At 38.6% G+C, this 21987-nt stretch overlaps 1 protein-coding gene across 2 annotated transcripts; it reads right to left on the bottom strand.

The window, feature by feature from the left end:
- Positions 1–1904: 1904 nt before the first annotated feature.
- On the bottom strand, positions 1905–21513 carry LOC106081207 (integrin beta-nu). Of its 2 annotated transcripts, XM_013243014.2 has the most exons (8): positions 21302–21513; positions 21082–21158; positions 18416–18605; positions 7661–8411; positions 3319–3514; positions 3082–3257; positions 2452–3020; positions 1905–2380 (listed from the first exon to the last, which is right to left on the bottom strand). In XM_013243014.2, exons 1-8 carry the CDS (start codon positions 21366–21368, stop codon positions 2019–2021), a joined length of 2388 nt encoding a protein of 795 aa, XP_013098468.2. In that variant the 5' UTR covers positions 21369–21513; the 3' UTR covers positions 1905–2018. The 2 variants fall into 2 exon arrangements, with proteins under 2 accessions (XP_013098468.2, XP_013098469.1); XM_013243015.2 differs by lacking the exons at positions 18416–18605; positions 21082–21158; positions 21302–21513 and adding an exon at positions 8539–8846.
- Positions 21514–21987: the final 474 nt, after the last annotated feature.

Here is a 21987-nt window from a genome sequence, read left to right as displayed (position 1 = left end):
CCTGATATAGCTGCCATATAAGCCGATCTGGGATCTTGACTTCTTGCGCCACTAGAGGGCGCAGTTATTCTCCGATTTAGCTGAAAATTTGCATAGGGTTTTTTGTTATGACTTTTAACAATTGTGGTAAGTATGATTCAAATCGGTCCATAACCTGATATAGCTGCCGTATAATCCGATCTGGGGCTTGATTTCTTGAGCCTCTACAAGGAGCAATACCTATCCGATTTGGCTGAAATTTTGCACGGCGTGTTTTGTTATGACTTCCAACAATTCTACTAAGTATGGTTAAAATCGATCCATAGCTCGATATAGCTTCTATATAAACCGATCTGGGATCTTGACTTCTTGAGCCTCTAAAGGGCGCAGTTATTATCCGATTTAGCTGAAATTTTGCATAGGGTGTTTTGTTATGACTTTTAACAATTGTGGTAAGTATGATTGAAATCGGTCCATAACCTGATATAGCTGCCGTATATACCTGTCTCCTTGTCTGAAACCTCGTTTGGTCTTAAATGGTTCGGAGAGATTCTTTCCTATTCGTACTGAGGAACGCGTATCAGCAAGTTTCATCCTTTCAGAGTCTTATTAATTTTGCAGGGATACCAAACTCAGACATGACTTGAAATACCTTTGAACGTAAAGGAGTATCGAAGGCGGCTTTGTAGTCAACAAAGAGATGGTAGGAGTTGGTTTGTCCTTCTCGGGTCTTTTCCAGGATTTGGCGCAGTGTGAATATCTGGCCTAGGGTGGATTTACCAGGTCTAAAGCCGCATTGATAGGGCCCAATTATCTCATTGACTTTAGGTTTTAGTCTTTCACACAGTACGCTCGAGAGTATCTTGTATGCGATGGGGAGGAGACTTATTCCTCTGTAGTTGGCACATTCCGCCATTTCTCCTTGCTTGTGTACGGGACATCGTATGCTGAGTTTCCAATCATCAGGTATGCGTTCTTCTAGCCAGATTGCGCTGATGAGCTGATGCCTACGCCTTATCAGATTGTCGCCTCCGGTCTTAAATAATTCAGCGGGTAACCCGTCGGCTCCTGCTACCTTGTTGTTCTTTAGTCGGGTCACTGCTATTTGGACCTCATTCTGACTAGGAGGTAAACATTCTATACCATCATCAGGGATTGGTTCTGCGGTATCCTCTTCGCCGCCAAGTCGGACACTAGCAGTTGGTTAAAATGTTCTTTCCATATCCTTAGCATGTTATCCGTGTCAGTTACCAGATTTCCTTCATTATCTCTGCAGGAGGATGTGCCTGCTTCGGCGCCAACATCGGACACTAGCAGTTGGGTAAAATATTCTTTCCATATCCTCAGCATGTTATCTGTGTCAGTTACCAGATTTCCTTCTTTGTCTCTGCAGGAGGATGTGCTAGTACCACGCCTTTTCTTGTTTAAAAACTACTTCTAGACCCGCTTTTGTCAGTTTTTGAACTGATAATAGATTCTCCCAAAGATCTGGAAAATATAGCAAATTTTTGGAATTACTTGCTTTTCATCTTGCCCATATATGTAGTAGCCTACGTTAATTTTCACAGGATTTTGCATCGTTCCAATCGACTTGAAGAGGCTACGATCATTTGTTATATGGTCACTTAAACCCGAATCCAGTATGAAGCTCATTTGGAAATAGGACTTCTGTTCTCTATTTACCATAAAACACACTGTGCTGTTGTCGTTGACCCTCTCTGCCCTAATAACCTGGGCTACTTGTTGGCTATCCATGGAATTGGCTTCCTTTTTTGCACACCACCCCCTAAAAGCACCAACCACTATCCGAGAGGCCTTCCCACTCCCAAAATCCCCATGAAGCATGGTATTTCACTAAAAACTCGCTTAGTGTCGAAACTAAAAAAAAAAGCAGAGCGGGCCGAAAAACTTAATAAAAGCCATAATTTCATTTTACACCTTAAAGTATTAAAAATATAGTATATTGTCATAATTGTATTAAATTTTTTAACATCTAAATAATACCCAGTACCACAGTAGTGGAGTTTGGTATACACATTTTATAAAAATGGATTGCTTTGTTTACGATTTACTGCCTTTGGCACAACAAAACGACCAATGGGATCTCTATAAATGGGACTATGCTCCATATAACTATTTTCTTGATCAGCCATAAAACGAGCATACTCTCGTTTGTCTTTGGCTCGTATACAACCCCAAATAATACAAATGAGTAGTAGACCCAAAAAAAAAGTGGCCAGCGACACAAAGCCTATGACAGCCATATAATTCAAGGGCTCACACACGTTGACTTGTATCAACAGATAGTTTTCCATGTGAGCTACCATTTGGTAGGTGAAATAGTGATCGCATGGTATGCCATATTCATTTTCAACACGAGCCAAACAACGATTTTCAATATCTTTAAGAGAGAAAAAAAAGTAAAGTATATATTTTTTCTTTAATTGCTTTAAAAGACATCAGGGAACTCACCCAATTCATCTTTGACAAACACTGTGGTAAACTTTTCAAGTTTCTCGGCCTTGCCACATATCTCCGATACATTTCCACATTTTCCCGTTTTGGTGTTCTCCTCAATCAGACACGTCACACATGCCTCATAGAAGGTACAAATTTTATTCTCCGTCTCCGAACCGATTTCACAAAATTTACCCACATACGGCTCATCACAGACACATTCGCCACACTCACAATAACCCCGATCCGAGCATATTTCCCCTGTGGGACCAATGCAGCCATCCAAACTGTCCTCACAATTGCAGCGGTTTCCCGACCATCCATACTTGCAAACACATTGGCCACATATACAATCCGCCTTGCGGAGATCACAGTCCACATCGCATTCAGGACATTCGCAGAATGTTCCCTCGAAACCGGGAAAACAGAAGCAATGACCACACTCACAAGTACCACGATTTGAACAGACCGGTCCCAGGTCATCGGGCTTGCTAAGGTCATAGGGACGACGGCAAAAATTTTCTATGGCCTCTGTTGTGGTGGCATTTGTGGGATCTGTGGGGCAGGTGCACGATGTCCCAGTCCTTAAGGTACACAAAAATTCTCATATCATTTTCATTTTCCAAAACTGCTTATTATGCTTACCAAGCTGCGTCACACTGACACATGCCACAGTGCATAAAGCCATTATTATTGCACTGAAAACGACCATTTTCATCATTGACATCCAGTTCTTCTGAACAAGTGCAGGGTTTTTGAATTTCCACTTCGATTTCCATATACTCGTTCAATGCAGATTCATCAATGCGTATTTTATGGGTCTGCAAGAAGGAAAATTTGAGGTGAAATTTTCAAAATTTCCCCGACAATGTGGGATCTTACATAGATGCCATCCTTGGGATAATCTGTGAGAGTCACGTCAATATAGAACTCCACAGTTTTGCCCAACTCCACATCATTGCAATAGTTGCGCTTGCGCAGTGTAGGAAATTGACCACCGCAATCAGTTTTATATTCGATTTTTATAAAATCGGGACTGTTGTCCGAAAATTGGGTGCGCTTGATGAACCTGTCATAACTGCAAAGGAGAATTTTTATTGGTTATTAAAGGACTATCAATACAAGTGAATAAAAACAAGTAAAATCGTGGTAAGTTCGGCCGGGCCGAATCTTATATACCCTCCACCATGGATCGCATTTGTCGAGTTCTTGTTACGGTATCTCTTTTAAGGCAAACAAAAGATAAAAGAAAAGACTTGCTATGTTATTGGAACATTATCAAGTAATTGTTTCATTTCGAACCATAATTGAACTGAATATTGGAGACCATAGTAGAAGTCATTGTGTAAAATTTCAGCCAAATCTTATAATAATTGCGCACTTTAGGGGTTGAAGATGTAAAATAGGGAAAGCTGTATTAGGCTATAAACCGATTCATGTCATATTCGACACGTATGTTAAAAGTCATGGGAAAAGCCGTTGTACAAACTTTCAGCCAAATCGGATAATTCTTGCGCCCTTTAGAAGCTCAAGAAGTCAAGATTCCATATTGGTTTAAATGGCAGCACAGTTGTTGAAAGTTATAACAAAACACCTCATGCAAAATTTTAGCTAAATCTGATAATAATTGCGCCCTCTAGTGGCTCAAGAAGTCAAGACCCCAGATCGGTTTATATGGCAGCTATATCAGGTTATGGACCGATTTGAACTATTCTTAGCCCAGTTGTTGAAAGTCATTACAATACACCTCATGCAAAATATCAGCCAAATCGGATATTAATTGCGCCCTCTAGTGGCTCAAGAAGTCAAGACCCCAGATCGATTTCCAGAGAATCGCTTAACAAATGACAATTTTATTGCGATATTACTTCAAATCGGACGAACATATGTATGGGAGCTATATCTAAATCTGAACCGAGTAAACTTCTCAGATATAGTAACAGTCGTGGAGGAAAGCGTTGTACAAAGTTTTGTGAAGATTGATCAATAAATGCGCTTACATTGGCTCTATGAGTGAAAATTGGGCAATATATATGTATGAGATCTATATCTAAATCTGAACCGATTTCTATGAAATTCACCTGTAATATTAAAAGTCATAAGAAAATCACCCCTGCTAAATTTCGAGAGAATCGGTTGACAAATGACCATTTTATTGCAATATTACTGCAAATCGGACGAACATATATAGGGGAGCTATATCTAAATCTGAACCGATTTTGAGCAAATTTTACAGATGTTGTGGAAGTCCTAAAGGAAAGGGTTGTACAAATTTTGTGAAGATTGATCAATAAATGCACTTACAGTGGCTCTATGAGTGAAAATTGGGCGATATATATGTATGAGATCTATATCTAAATCTGAACCGATTTCTATGAAATTCGCCTGTAATATTAGATGTCATAAGAAAATCCCCCCTGGTAAATTTCGAGAGAATCGGATAAGAAATGACCATTTTATTGCAATATTACTGCATCTAAATCTGAACCGATTTCGAGCAAACTTCTCAGATATTGTAAAAGTCGTGGAGGAAAGCATTGAACAAAGTTTTGTGAAGATCGATCAATAAATGCGCTTGCAGTGGCTGTAGGAGTGAAAATCGGGCGATATATATGTATCAGAGCTATATCTAAATCTGAACCGATTTCTATGAAATTCACTTTTAATATTAGAAGTCATAAGAAAATCCCTCCTGCAAAATTTCGAGAGAATCGGTTAACAAGTGACCATTTTATTGCAATATTACTGCAAATCGGATGAACATATATATGGGAGCCATAAATCTGAACCGATTTCGATCTTTGGGAGATTGGTCAATAAATGCGCTTGCAGTGGCTCTAGGAGTGAAGATCGGGCGATATATATATAATGCAAATTTTGTCCATGAACATTCCACTAGGGAACAGGGGCAAACTTCTCACATATCATTGAGTGCAGTATAATTCAAGTTTAAGTTCAATGATAAGGGGCCTTCTTTTTATAGCCGAGTCCGAACGGCGTGCCGCAATGCGACATTGTTTGGAGAGAAGTTTTACATGGCATAGTACCTCACAAATGTTGCCAGTATTAGGAGGGGAAAACCACCGATGAAAATTTTTTCTAATGGTCTCGCCAGGATTCGAAGCCAGGCGTTCAGCGTCATAGGCGGACATGCTAACCTCTGCGCTACGGTGGCCTTCTTGCTGATTCACGGTGGAAAATGATCCTTGCAGGTTTACCAAAAATGGTACTTTGAGTCGTTAATAGGGGAAATAGCATCTTCTGTAGAAGTTGTCTTCGTGGGATATAACCAACAAAATTTCATAAAACTGTTGATCACGGTAAAAATGTGGTTATAAAGTTTACTGGTTGATTGAAGAGGAACAAGAAAATCGATATGGTAAGTATGTAATGGAGTGTCGTCTTTCGGTAACGGTCTAAGTTCACCTTCTTGCTTACAATGTTTCCGGTTTGAAAATATACAAGGGATATAATTTGATATCTGCTTTTGGATTCTTTCTTCTAATTTTGGAATGAAATACTCTTTGGAAATCAACACTTTTGTCTTCTTAACAGAAAACGTTTCTAATGATCACGCTACGCATTTCATTTGGTACAATAATCAATTCGCAATCATCAACAAGTTTGTACTGGATATCTCCTTTCATGAAGTAATTCTTAAAGGCGGGTTTATCTTTTAAATTTTCTCGAATAATAATACCCAACGAGAAACCCTAGCACACAAATTTTTCTTGTCTAGTGTCTTTGTAGAAGCATTGCAATCAGTGACTATCTTAAATCGAATTCTTCAAACTTATTCAATTCTTCTATGATTGCTAACACTTCAAGTTCATAGCTGGAATATTAGCGTAGCTAGTTTTATAACTCATGTAATAGACTGGGTGAAGAAGACCGTCTTCGGGTTTAAACCAGTGTTGCCAAAAAGATAACAGCTTAGACAGTTTTGCCAAAAATATAATAGCTCTGCTAAGAAAGTTCTTGGCACTCTTCTTCTTCTTCAGGGACGAAGCTCATTTTTGGCTCAATGAGTACGTAATTAAACAGATTTGTCGATTTTCAACTGAAGATCCGCCAGAAGCATAGCAAGAGCTACCAATGCATCCAGAAAAAGTCACAGTTTGTTGCGGTTTATGGGCTGGTGGCATCATTGGACCGTACTTCTTCAAAGATGATGCGAATCGGAACGTAACTGTGAATACTGAGCGCAACCGTGAGGTGATATTCAACTTTTTTATACCCTCCACCATAGGATGGGGGTATACTAATTTCGTCATTCTGTTTGTTACTACTCGAAATATTCGTCTGAGACACCATAAAGTATATAAATTCTTGATCGTCGTGACATTTTATGTCGATCTAGCCACGTCCGTCAGTCTGTCTGTCGAAAGCACGCTAACTTTCGAAGGAGTAAAACTAGCCACTTGAAATTTTGCACAAATACTTCTTATTAGTGTAGGTCCGTTGGGATTGTAAATGGGCAATATCAGTCTATGTTTTGATATAGCAGCTATATAAACCGATCTTGGGTCTTGACTTCTTGAGTCTCTTGAATGCGCAATTCATATCCGATTGGAATGAAATTTTGCACGACGTGTTTTGTTATGATATCCAACAACTGTGCCAAGTATGGCTCAAATCGTCCCATAACTTGATATAGCTGTCATATAAACAGATCTGGGGACTTGACTTCTTGAGCTTCTAGATAGCGCAATTCTTATCCGATTTGGCTGAAATTTTGCATGAGGTATTTTATTCTTACTTTTAACAAATGTGTCAAATAAAGTTCAAAACGGTTCATAGCCTGATATAGCTGCCATATAAACAGATTTGGGATCTTGACGTCTTGAGCCTCTAGAGGTCGGTTATCCGATTTGCCTGAAATTTTGTACGACGGATCCTCTCATGACCATCAACATACATGTTTATTATGGTCTGAATCGGTCTATAGCCAGATACAGCTCCCATATAAATCGATCTCTATATTTTACTTCTTGAGCCACCAAAGGGCGCAATTGGCTGAAGCATTTATTAGTAAGATACCGGTGGAAATGTTGAAAAGAGTATACCAAAATTGAACAAAGCGGATGGACCCTTTGGGGCGCCGGCACGGTCATGCATTTTTCTGAATTTGACGTGTTTTGTTTTTTTTTTTTTTTTAATTTCCTATAGCTCTTCAAACAAACACCCTTTATATTAATTTCTACATAAGTTAAAATACAATTACCTCTTCTCAATCAATTCCAAAATATTAGAGGAATCTTCACTCAAAATTTCAACTTGACTCATTTCCTTCATAAGGCCGCTTAATTCTCTATACGTGGGCACAACATCTTCGGTCACTGCAAATATAACACTTATTTTCCTTTTCATCAATTCCCTGTATATCTCCTCCAAGGAGGGGTAATCGTAGATTAATGATCCCAAATATTCTCCATCGGCACTCAAATGGCATTTTTTGTCATTCTTTCTGGTGATACCCGCCAACAGACCATCACCAGCAAAATGCATAAAGCCATCTGTTACCAATATAACCACTTTACGGGCCTCCTTCTTCCAGCCAATTTCTTGGGAACACACCAACACTTGCATGAGTGCATCTAGCCCGCCTTCCAAGTTATCCAAATTTCCTGTTATTTTACTCTCTTTCACTGATTTCACAAAACGTTTAGCATCCTCGGTCAAATGGAGATGATGCCTAAAGCCGTAGGTTGGCTCACACACTTGTCCTGCTTTGGCGCAGGGATTCATCTTCAATTCGGGTGTTATCATGGGCATCTCTTGCTTATCAGCAAAACTTCCGAAACCCAAACGATAGTTAGAGGTAAGATTTTTCAAAGTTGTAGCTAATTCATAGCCTAATTTGACCAAAGTTTCTCGATCATCTTTCATGGTCCAGGTGAGGTCCATGAGAACATACAAATCTAGGGGATTATTGCTGGCAGGGCGATAGGAGAGTTTTATACGTTCTGAGTGGGCTGAAAAAAATATAAGATAGAGAATAAATATGGGACAGATAATAGAATATAAGATATAATCAAATTATTAAATAGGTTGCTACCATGGATGGAATATACAAAATATAATATGGTACTAAAAAGGTACCTTTTGGACTGAGAGAGTATGTTAAGTTTTGCATGAAGGATTCCAGAATATTGGAGTGCAGGTATACAAAATATATCTCTGGAAAACTTCCGATTACAGATTACACAATATGTGATGGAAATTTAAGTAAAGAAAAAAGAAAAGAATTGATATGCTATTGGAGGTATATCAAGATATGGTCCAATTAGGACTATAACCGAATCGAATGATGTAGACCATTGTAGAAGCCATTGTGTAAAATTACAGCCAATTCGAAAACAAGTAAAAAGGCGTTATGTTCGGCCGGGCCGAACTTTGGATACCCATCACCTCGGGAATATATGTAAACCACCTTTCACCCTAAATCAAGAGATCGGCAGCTATATCCAAATCTGGACCGATCTGTGCCATATTGCAAAAAGATGTCGAGGGGCTTTATTTAACTCACTGTCCCAAATTTCGGCGAAATCAGACATTAAATGAGCCTATTATGGGCTCATGACCCTAAATCAAGAGATCGGTCTATATGGCAGCTATAACCAAATCTGGACCGATCTGTTCCATATTGCAAAAAGATGTCGAGGGGCCTAGCACAACTCACTGTCCCAAATTTCGGCGAAATCGGACAATAAATGCGCCTTTTATGGGCCCAAGAACCCAAATCGAGAGATCGGTCTATATGGCAGCTATATCCAAATCTGAACCGATCTGAGCCATATTGCAGAAAGATGTCGAGGGGCCTAGCACAACTCACTGTCCCAAATTTCGGCGAAATCGGACTATAAAAGCGCTTTTTATGTGCTCAAGACCCTAAATCGAGAGATCGGTCTATATGGCAGCTATATCCAAATCTGGACCGATCTGAGCCAAATTGAAGAGGGATGTCGGGTGCCCTAACACAACTCACTGTCCTAAATTTCAGCTAAATCGGATAATAAATGTGGCTTTTATGGACCTAAGACCCTAAATCGGCGGATCGTTCTATATGGGGGCTATTTCAAGATATAGTCCGATATAGCTCATCTCCGAACTTAACCTGCTTATAGACAAAAGAAGAATCCGTGCAAAGTTTCAGCTTCATATCTCTATTTTTAAAGACTGTAGCGTGATTTCAAAAGACAGAAGGACGGGCATGGCTAGATCATCTTAGATTTTTCCGTCAATCGAGAATATATATTCTCGCTATATAGGGTCGGAAATGGATATTTCGATATATTGGAAACGGAATGACAAAATGAATATACCCCCATCTTTCGGTGGTGGGTATAAAAATTGCGTGCTTTAGGGGCTCAAGAAGTAAAATAGGGTGATCGGTTTATATGGGAGCTATCATCGGTTTATTCAGACCATATTTAAGTTGAAGGTTATGGGAAAAGCCGTTGTACAAAATTTCAGCCAAATCGGGTAATAATTGCGCCATCTAGAGGCTTAAGAAGTCAAGATCCCAGCTTGGTTTTTTGGCAGCTATATCAGGTTATGCACCGATTTGAACCATACTAAAAACATTTGTTGGAAATCATAACAAAATAACCCATGCAAAATTTCACCCCAATCGGATACGAATTGTGCCCTCTAGTGGCTAAAGAAATCAAGATTCAAGATTGGTTTATATGGCAGCTATATCAGGTTATGAACGGATTTGAACCTGTAGTTGGAAGTCATAACAAAATACGTCATGCAAAATTTCAGCCAAATCGGATAAGAATTGCGGCCTCTAATTGCGCAATTCTTCTTATTCGATCGGTTTATACGGCAGCTATATCAAAACATGGACCGATATGGCCCATTTACAATCCCAACTGACTCACACTAAAAAGAAATATTTGTGCAAAATTTCAAGCGGCTAGCTTTACTCCTGGAGGCCAACGTAGCGCAGAGGTTAGCATGTCCGCCTATGACCCTGAACGCCTGGGTTCGAATCCTGGCGAGACCATCAGAAAAAATTTTTCAGCGGTGGTTTTCCCCTCCTAATGCCGGCAACATTTGTGAGGTACTATGCCATGTAAAACTTCTCTCCAAAGAGGTGTCGCACTGCGGCACGCCGTTCGGACTCGGCTATAAAAAGGATGACCCTTATCATTGAGCTTAAACTTGAATCGGACTGCACTCATTGATATGTGAGAAGTTTGCCCCTGTTCCTTAGTGGAATGTTCATGGGCAAAATTTGCAATTTGCATTTAGCTTAACTCTTTCGAAAATTCAAACGGCCGGACGGACGGACATGGCTAGATCGACTTAAAATGTCATGACGATCAAGAATATACATACTTTAGACGAATATTTCGAGGAGTTACGAACAGAATGGCGAAATTAGTATACCCCCTCCCTTGAGTGGGGGGGTATAAAAATATTGGCTAGTTTGCCAAAAAAGCAACACTTCCACCAACTATTTCTAGGCAAGCAGATAAGTTTAAAAACACCAAACCATAACATCTAACAATGTTTACATCTCTCTCCTACTATCTCACAGCAATAAATGTGACAACAATGCGAAAGGTGTCAAAATCATGTCCCACTTAATCACAAATGTAAATAAACAAATGTCAAATTAGTGGGTGACATAAATACCACGAAACCCCTTAACAATTAACAGCAATGACGAATGATGAACCATCAAAACAAAACACAGTAGCAATGATGGTGTTAGGAAAAAAACGAGTAGAGATACATGATCTCAAACAAGCCTTAAAGTCTTCTAAACACTATATAAACGTATGTGGCCCCTCGGTAAGATAAGAACCTGCCGTAAATAAAAGTTAACGAAATAAAACACAACAGCAACAATACCGTTCTAATCAAGATAGTTTCGAAAACTAACTCCCAATCGATAACATTCCGTCATCTGCTGTTATCTTATCATGTCGCCAGAGGGTGAAAGTGGGCAAGAGAGAGAGAGAAGTCTCTTGCGCAATTCTTGTTCTATATAAACTCCAGGGTTACCTTCGCGATACATTTCATTACTGAAATAGTTGTCTGACAAGTTAAAAATAAAATTCCTAGCATGGCTTGCTATGATGATGATAAACACGGTTCATTGAAGTGTTAATGAATAGACCATAAAATACTTTTTTTTTTTTTTGTTTTGAATCGAGCTGTATTATTTGTCATCTGTCAAAATTTAAGATTTCGACGCCAGCAAGCCGGATTCCGCAGAAGTAAATCCTGTATTTAACTAATTATTATGGGAGAAATTAATGAAATGCAAGAAATATACTTTAGCGCATGATCTGATTAATCACTAAAGCCTTTGGCAAGCAATGAAAAGAAACGATATTTCGGGCGCGATAAACAACCGCTAATCAATGCTACTTAAATCATAGCAATCAGCTAGATCCTATTATAGCTGTAAATTCTAGTCGGGACAAGGTTTTGTTGACAAAAAATGAGAAATGAAAAATGAATGATTGAAATGAATGTTCGGCCCGGCCGAACTTTGGATACCCTCCACCTCAGGAATGTATATCAACCACATTTGGACACAAACCGTGCACCGTGAAAATGCACCATCTATGAACCCATAGTAGCTATATCGATATATGGTCCGATCTAGGTCAAACACAACTCGGACTTTGACTTGGTCTAACGCAGTTCACTCTCATGCAGCTCATAATGCCAAATTTCAGCAAAATCGGTTAATAAATGGGGTTTCTATGGACCTTCGAACTTCAATCGGGAGATCGTTCTATATGGGGGCTTTATCAAGGCATTATCCGATCTTGACCGTATTCGACCCGGATATCGAAGGTCTGAAGGTTACTCGCTGTTTCAAATTTCAACGAAATCTCATAATGCCAAATTTCAGCAAAATCGGTTAATAAATGGGGCTTCTATGGACCTTCGAACTTCAATCGGGAGATCGTTCTATATGGGGGCTTTACCAAGGCATTATCCGATCTGGACCGTATTCGATACGGATATCGAAGGTTACTCGCTATTTCAAATTTCAACGAAATCGGTTAATAAATACAGGTTCTATGGGCCTTAGAGCATAAATAGGTAGATTGGTCTTTAGGGGTCAATATCAGAATATTGTTCGACCTTGACCATAATCGATACGAATCTCGACTATCTCAAGGCAACTATTATAGCTGTAAATTCTAGTCGGGACAAGGTTTTGTTGACAAAAAATGAGAAATGAAAAATGAATGATTGAAATGAATGTTCGGCCCGGCCGAACTTTGGATACCCTCCACCTCAGGAATGTATATCAACCACATTTGGACACAAACCGTGCACCGTGAAAATGCACCATCTATGAACCCATAGTAGCTATATCGATATATGGTCCGATCTAGGTCAAACACAACTCGGACTTTGACTTGGTCTAACGCAGTTCACTCTCATGCAGCTCATAATGCCAAATTTCAGCAAAATCGGTTAATAAATGGGGTTTCTATGGACCTTCGAACTTCAATCGGGAGATCGTTCTATATGGGGGCTTTATCAAGGCATTATCCGATCTTGACCGTATTCGACCCGGATATCGAAGGTCTGAAGGTTACTCGCTGTTTCAAATTTCAACGAAATCTCATAATGCCAAATTTCAGCAAAATCGGTTAATAAATGGGGCTTCTATGGACCTTCGAACTTCAATCGGGAGATCGTTCTATATGGGGGCTTTACCAAGGCATTATCCGATCTGGACCGTATTCGATACGGATATCGAAGGTTACTCGCTATTTCAAATTTCAACGAAATCGGTTAATAAATACAGGTTCTATGGGCCTTAGAGCATAAATAGGTAGATTGGTCTTTAGGGGTCAATATCAGAATATTGTTCGACCTTGACCATAATCGATACGAATCTCGACTATCTCAAGGCAACTTGCTGTATTAAACTTCAGCGAAATCGGTTAATAAATGCGGCTTCTTTTGGCCTTAGACCTTAAATCGGAAGATCTCTCTATATTGAGGCTATATCAAGATATTGTTCGATCTTGACCAATCTTAACCATATTCTATGCAAACGTCGAGGTCCCAATATAACTCGCTGTTCCAAATTTCAGCCAAATCGGCTGATAAGTGCGGCTTCCATTGGCCTTAGATCTCGGGAGACTGATCTATATTAGGGCTATACCAAAATATTGTTTGATCTGGACAATATTCGATCCAAATGTCAAAGGTCCAAAAATAATTCGCTATTCAAAATTTCAAAGTCAGGTCTTGGACTTTAAATCGAGAGATCGGTCTACATGGGGGCTATATCAAGATATTGTCCCGTCTGAGCCATATACGATATGAATGTCGAGGGTCCCAAGATAACTCGCTATTCCGAATTTCAGAGAATATAAGGCTTAGACTTTAAATCGGGAGATCGGTCTAAATGGGGGCTATATCAAGACATTGTCCGGTCTGAGCCATATACGATATGAACGTCGAGGGTCCCAAAATAACTCGCTGTTCCAAATTTTAGCGTATATAGGTCTTAGACTTTAAATCGGGAGATCGGTCTATATGGGGGCTTTATCAAGGCATTGTCCGATCTTGACCGTATCGATACAGATATCGAGGGTTTCAAAGTTAATCGATGTTCCAAATGTCGGCAAACTCGGTTAATAAATGCGGTTTCTAGGTGCATTAGACCTTTAGTCGGGAGATCGGTCTATATGGGAGATATTGTCCGATCTTGACCATATTCTATACGAATCTGGACAGTCCCAAGGCAACTTACTGTATTAATTTTCAGCGAAATTTTGTTATAATGCGGCTTATATGAACCTTAGACCTTAAATCGGAAGATCGGTCTAACGTCGATTATCCCAACTCACTGTGGCAAATTTCAGCAAAATCGATTAATAAATGCGGCTTCTAATGACATTCGACTTTTAATCGGGAGATCGGTCCATATGGGGTCTATACCAAAATATAGCCCGATTTGAACCATATACAATATGAATGTCGAGGGTCCCAAGATAACTCGCTCTTCCAAATTTCAGCGAAATCTGGTAATAAATGTGACATATATGGGTCTAAGACCTCAAATCGGGAGATCCTATATAAGGGGGCTATATCAAGATATTATCCGATCTGAACCATATTCGATATTAATGTTTCATTGAATTTGGATCTTATCTGTATCATGATATTGTACGATCTTAACCATATTCTATACATACGCCGAGGGTCACAATATAAATATCTATAGGGGGCTATATCAAGATATTGTTCTATCTTGACCATACTCGATATGAATGTCGATTGCCCCAAAACAATAACAAAAAGTTCGACCGCTTTAAACCGATATAGCCAATCTTCGAACTTAACCTGCCTACGAGCTAAAAGTAAAAAGGCATTAATTTCGGCCGGGCCGAACTTTTGATAACCTACACTTCGGATATATAGATTAACCAACTTTCGTCATAATACGGTGAAAAATGCATCATGTATGAACCCATAGCAGCTCTAGCTAAATATGGTTCGATCTCCACCATATACAGGTTATGTAAGGGTTTAAAACAACTCATTCTACCCAATTCATTGCTTAAACCAGCAAGGAAAGACAAAAGTCTGACGGGGCCGACTGTATAATATCCTACACCACCGAGAATATGTACTTCTTTCAATGCATGGACCCTATGTTGATGCATCTATTCAGACTTTAGTTTTGCATAATAATTGGAGGCCACCGTAGCGCAGAGGTTAGCATGTCCGCCTATGACGCTGAACGCCTGGGTTCGAATCCTGGCGAGACCATCATAAAATTTTCAGCGGTGGTCGAGTACCTCACGAATGCTGACGACATTTTTGAGGTACTCGGCTATAAAAAAGAGGCCCCTTAACATTGAGCTTAAACTTGAATCGGACTGTACTCATTTCCCCTGTTCCTTAATGGAATGTTCATGGGCAAATTTGCATTTTATCTATTGAAAAACTTAATAGAACCTTGAAACTTTTCTTACGACAGGACCTAATTGTCGCTACTACAGACTTAAAAAGCCACATCGGATGAAAGATATATTATCAGATCTATATCTAAATATGAACCGACATTGATGCACACGTATTGGGACATCAAATAAAACAAGTCATGCTAAATTTTGTAAAGATCGGACCAAAATTGTGTGTACTACAGCCTTAAAGAGCAAATATAATATATATATATATATATATATATATGGGAACTATATATAAATCTGAACCGATTTTGATGAAATTTTGCACACATATTGAGACGTTACATGATACATCTCATAAAAACGTTTGTAAAGATCGGACAAAAATTGTGGCTTCTACAGCCTCAAAAGTCCATATCGGATGAAGGATATATATGGGAGCTATATTTAAATTTGATCCGATTTTAATGAAATTTTGCACACATATTGACACTTCAAAATAAAACACATTACGCTAAATTTTGTAAAGATTGGACCAAAATTGTGGCTTCTATAAACTTAAAAGGCCATATCGGATGAAAGATATATATGGGAGCTATATCTAAATTTATCTCGATTTTGACGAAATTTTAGACACATTTGAGGACGTCAAATAAAAAAACCTCGAGCGACATTTTGTTAAGATCGGACAAAAAATTTGGCTTCTACAGCCTTAAAAGTCCATATCCGATTAAAGATATATATGGGAGCTATATCTAAATTTATCCCGATTTTGACGAAATTTTGGCACATATGAGGATGTCAAATAAAATACCTCGCGCGGCATTTTATTAAGATCGGACAAAAAATGTGGCCTCTACAGCCTTAAAAGTCCATATCGAATGAAATATATATATGAGAGCTATGTCTAAATCTGAACCGATTTTCCTCAAAATCAATAACGTTTGTTCTTGGGCCAAAAAAGTGACATTTGCAAAATTTTGCGACAATGGGACAATAAATGCGACCTGTACCTTGTTCACAAAAATACCTGAACAGATAGACGGACAAAGGTAAATCGAATCAGGAAGTGATTGTCAGCCGATCGATATACTTATCAATGGGTCTACCTCTTCTTCTTCTTAGATCGGTATTTAACAGCTAAATCCAAATCTGGACCGATCTGGGCCGTATTAACCAGAGATATCGGGGAGCCTAACACAACTAATATTATCGGCCAAAGACTTTAAATCGATAGTTCGGTTTATATGGAAGCTACATCCAAATCCGAACCGATCTGGGCCGAATTTAACAAGAATGTCGAAGGGCCTAACATAACTTACTATCCCAAATTTCAGCGAACATAAATGAGCCTTTTATGGTCCCTAAACCCTAAATCGAGAGATCGGTCTATTTGGCATCTATATCTAAATCTGGACCGATCTTTTCCTTATTAAACAAGAATGTCGAGAGTGTTCTGTTACAACTTCCAACAGGCGAGCCAAGTTCTGTCTTAATCGCTCTATGATGTGATAAGCCTCTATATACAATTTATTTTCGGATTTGACATCTTGAGCCCCTGGAAGTAAAAATTGTCACGTGAATGACAACACTGAATGAAATTTGTTACTCAAAATGGCAAAAAGTTTGCTAAAACAACAGTTTTTGCCCGCTAAAAATGGGTAAGCAGATAGAAACAAAAGGCTGCTGTTTTAGCAAACATTTCCGTCTGCTATTTCAGCTAACAGAATCTGCTGTTTCAACTACAAAATCTGGTAAATTTTATTTTATTTGTATACCCTCCACCGTAGGATACTCATTTCGTCATTCCTTTTGTAACACCTCGAAAGATGCGTCTAAGACCTCATAAAAAGTTTATATTCTAGATTGTCATGACATTTTAAGTCGATATAGCCATGTCCGTCCGTCCGGCTGTCGAAAGCATGCTAACTTTCAAAGGAGTAAAGCTAGTCGCTTGAAATTTTGCACAAATACTAATTTTATTAGTGTAGGTCGGTTGGGATTGTAAATGGGCCAAATCGGTCCATGTTTTGATATAGCTGCCATATATACCGATCTTGGGTCTTGACTTCTTGAGGGCGCAATTCCCATCCGATTTGGCAGAAATTTCGCTCATGGTGTTTTACTATCGTTTCCAATAACTTTGCCCAGTATGGTTTAATTCGGATGATATCCTGATATAGCCACCATATAAAGCGACCTTGGGTCTTGATTTCTAGATCTTCTAGAGGGCGCAACTCTTATCCGATTTGGCTGAAATGCTGCACATATCGTTTTGATATGACTTCAAGTATGATCTAAATCGGTTCATAACCTGATATAGCTGCCATATAAACCGATCTTGGGTCTGGACTTCTTAAGCTTCCAGAGGGCGCTTTTCTTATCCGATTTGGCTGAAATTTTTCACACATCTAATATAACTGCCATATAAACCGACCTTGGGTCTTGACTTCTTTAGCTTCTAGAGTTCTGCATATTGAGTTTGGTTATGACTTTCAACCTTCATGTCCCGTATGGTCTGAATTTCAGACTCTGAAGGGGGTCAACTAACTGGTGTAGCTCTCATATAAACCGATTTCAAAAGTTTAATTTTTAATTATCTGTGTGATGCTATATAACAGGATTCGGCTTAATTTTGACTTTATCAGGTCTGTTCCGGTTTTCAAAGTCGCAAAACCAAAAAATTGGTTTGCCTATATTTGCTAAGCCTTCTTCTTTAATGGTTTGATGGGGTTCCCCTCACTATGTAGAAAATTAATTAGAGAAAGCATTCCAACATAGCTATGCCAAGGTTTGTCAGATATAAGGCAAATAAAATCTTTCATTTTGCGTTTTCGAAAACCGGAACAAGCCTGTATATATGGCTTCCAACCAAGTTATGTTAAAATTTTATATGGCAACCCTGAACAACCTTCAGAGATAAAGAGCATTACAAATTACTCAACAGGTGATTTCATTCATTTAGATTTTTTTATTTTTTTTTTCAAATATCCATAAATGTAGCTCATTTCTTAAAAATGTGTTGTGGGAAATTTGTACTAATCTATTGATGGGTTTCAACTTACATTTGACCAATTTTAGATAGACACGTTGTGGTTTTACTTGCACGGAACTGTCAGTACCCATATCATAATCCTTAAGAGGTACATCCGTAAGGGTGTAAAATTCCGGTTCATTTTCATAGATGTGTTCAGCTCTACAGCCATGTTCCAAAAGTTGGGTTCGATTCAGACAGCGAGAACGAAATCGGTACAACTATAGAGTATTGTAATATCGTTATGTTAATTTTTATACGAGTTCAAGATGGTGGTATGATAATTAAAAGAACAGTAAGATAAGGTCTCTCCAAAAAAAACAACAACAACAAACACCAAGAAAAAGAAGCTTGAAAGCTCTTGGGCAGAAATATTACTAATATACACAAAAAAAGTTAAAAAGTGGCAAAAATCGGATGGTGTCGGCTGTATAATACCCTACACCTACCCTTTAAATACAATGTGGGAGCTATATTCAATTCTGAACCCATTTTGATGGGTCATCTCACGGTAACGCTCACCATTCACAGTTTCATTACGATTCGCATCATCGTTGAAGAAGTACGGTCCAATGATGCCTCCAGCCCATAAACCGCACCAAACTGTGACTTTTTCTAGATGCATTGATAGCTCTTGCAATGCTTCTGACTGATCTTCACTCCAAAATCGACAATTCTGCTTATTTACCTACACATTGAGCCAAAATTGAGTTTCGTCGTTTAATGGAAGAAGCGCGCGATGAACTTTCTTGCAATAATTTGCAAGCGTGGTTCGTTTGGAGGCCAACGTAGTGCAAAGGTTAGCATGTCCGCCTATGACGCTAAACGCCTGGGTTCGAATCCTGGCGAGACCATCAGAAAAAATTTTCAGCGGTGGTTTTCCCCTCCTAATGCTGGCAACATTTGTGAGGTACTATGCCATGTAAAACTTCTCTCCAAAGAGGTGTCGCACTGCGGCACGCCGTCCGGAAAAAAGTAGCTAACAAATGTCCACAGCATAAGGAGGGGATAAACACCGCTGCAATTTGTTTCTAATATTTTCTTTCGATTCGAACCCAGGCGTTCAGCGTCGTAGACGGACATGCTAACCTCTGACAACAGAAAACACCGCAAACATTTTTTTTTATAACCTACACCACCACTGTGGTACAGGGTATTATAGATTTGTGCATTTGTTTGCAACGCTAATAAGGAGAAGAGCTAGACCCATTGATAAGTATACCGATCGACTTGGAATCACTTTCTGATTCGATGTAGCCAAGTCCGTTTGACCATCAGTGAGTCCATGTATTCTTGTAATCAAAGTGCAGGTCGTATTTGTTGTCCAATCATCACGAAATTTTGCACATATCAATTTTTTGGCATAAGAACGAATGGTATTGATTTTTATAAAAATCGGTTTAGATTTAGATATAGCTCCCTTATATATGTATCGCCCGATTTGCACATAAATTGCCGTAGTAAGGACAATTTTCAACCGATCTGCACAAAATTGGGCACGGATTGTTTTGTTGCTGATTTTAACATATCTGCTAGATTTCATCAAAATCGCTTCAGATTTAGATATAGCTCCCTTATATATGTATCGCCCGATTTGCACATAAATTGCCGTAGTTAGGACAATTTGCAACCGATCTGCACAAAATTGGGCACGGATTGTTTTGTTACCGATCTTAAAAAATCTGTGAAATTTCATCAAAATCCGTTCAGATTTAGATATAGCTCCCTTATATATGTATCGCCCGATTTGCACATAAATTGCCGTAGTAAGGACAATTTTCAACCGATCTGCACAAAATTTCGCAAGGAATGTTTTGTTGCTGATTTTAACATATCTGCATAATTTTATCACAATCGGTTCAGATTTAGATATAGCTCCCATATATATGTATCGCCCGATTTGCACTTAAATAGGCGTACTAGCTACAATTTTCAACCGATCTGCACAAAATTTCGCACGAACTATTTTGTTGCTGATTTTAACATATCTGCCAATTTTCATCAAAATCGGTTCAGATTTAGATATAGCTGGCATATATATGTATCGCCCGATTTGCACTTAAATAGGCGTACTAGCTACAATTTTCAACCGATCTGCACAAAATTTGGCGCGGATTGTTTTGCTGCTGATCTTAACATATCTTCATCAAAATCGGTTCAGATTTGGATATAGCTCCCATATATATGTATCACCCGATTAGCACTTATAAGGCTGTAGTAAACACAATTTGTAACCTATCTGCACAAAATTTGGCACGGATTGTTTTGTTACTGATCTTAACATATGTGCGAGATTTCATCAAAATCGGTTCAGATTTGTATGTAGCACCCATACATATTTATCGTCAGATTTTCACTTATATGGCCGTAGTGACAGCAATTTTCAAACGATCTGTTTAATAGTCGGTTCAGATTTAGATATAGCTCTGATATACATATATATTGGCCGAATTTATAATTGTAGGGTAGGTATAGGGTATTATATAGTCGCCTCCGTCCGACTTTTGTCTTTCCCTACTGGTTTTTCTTTTGAATTTTTTCTAAATTATACAGTTAAGAACCCAACAACTATTCAGCTGACATAAAGGATATTAATTTGCCACACACACACACACACACTGTATATCAGACTTATCATACCACCATCGTATTTACATATATTAACATAACATCACTTGGAGTGTCATCTTAAATCACCTTGTCTGTACACCAGGCACAAGAAAAATCCGCTTCTAGACACCGTTCACATGTATCCACAAACACGCAGGGATTATCTAAATTTTATTCACAAAAATATTCACATTAGAATTTGAACACTCAATCATATGACCTTTTAATACTTAAATTTTGACTTTTTTTTTGTTTATTTTTATCATCGATTTGAAACTCGCTTTTCATAATCAACACACTCACACACCTGATCGTATCGCGTCAAGATTTAAACAAATTATGCCAATAATTAGAAATTTATATAAGTCACTCATGGTGTTTTTGGCACTATTTGGTTTGGTTCGATTCGATTTTGTTGCTTCTTAAAACAATTTCACTCTTTGGGTGTTCCAACAGCGGCGATTCGAGTAGCGCTCTATTTTAAATCGTTCTGTTTGTGTTAGCCATGATGTTAACGTTAGCATTACCGCGACCATACTGACGGACAACCACTCTCTGGTTTGGTTAGAAAATTGTTAATTATTCTTTTTGCTATTTTGCGTGAGTGGGTTTTTTAGTTTTATCGCTGTCGCGACTTTTTGTTATCAAATAAAAACAAAAAATTTGATAAACAAACAGAGAAATTAGTAACGAAATAATTTGGAGTACACAAGGGATTGAGAGTTAGGGTTTGGCGTCATAAATGCCTCTGCCAAAGTGAAGAATGCATTCCATAGCAGCAAAAGGTGGTAGGAATTTTGTTTTTTGTTATCTATCATATCATGAGGCGTATTAATTTGGTCATTGCAATACCTCGAATTTTTGTTTTTTGCTCAATAAACTTTAAAGACAATATAGCCCTAAATGTGCTTAGCTGAAAGTGAGTATGTACACTGATAGAAAAATAATAATACCGCCTGGTATTATTTTGTTCGCGTCATTGGCAAAGATTTT

Source organism: Stomoxys calcitrans, chromosome 3 (genome assembly GCF_963082655.1).
Source record: "Stomoxys calcitrans chromosome 3, idStoCalc2.1, whole genome shotgun sequence".
Classification (NCBI taxonomy): domain Eukaryota; kingdom Metazoa; phylum Arthropoda; class Insecta; order Diptera; family Muscidae; genus Stomoxys; species Stomoxys calcitrans.
Note: the sequence above shows the minus strand (reverse complement) of the source record. Positions and strands in the feature narration are given on the sequence as shown.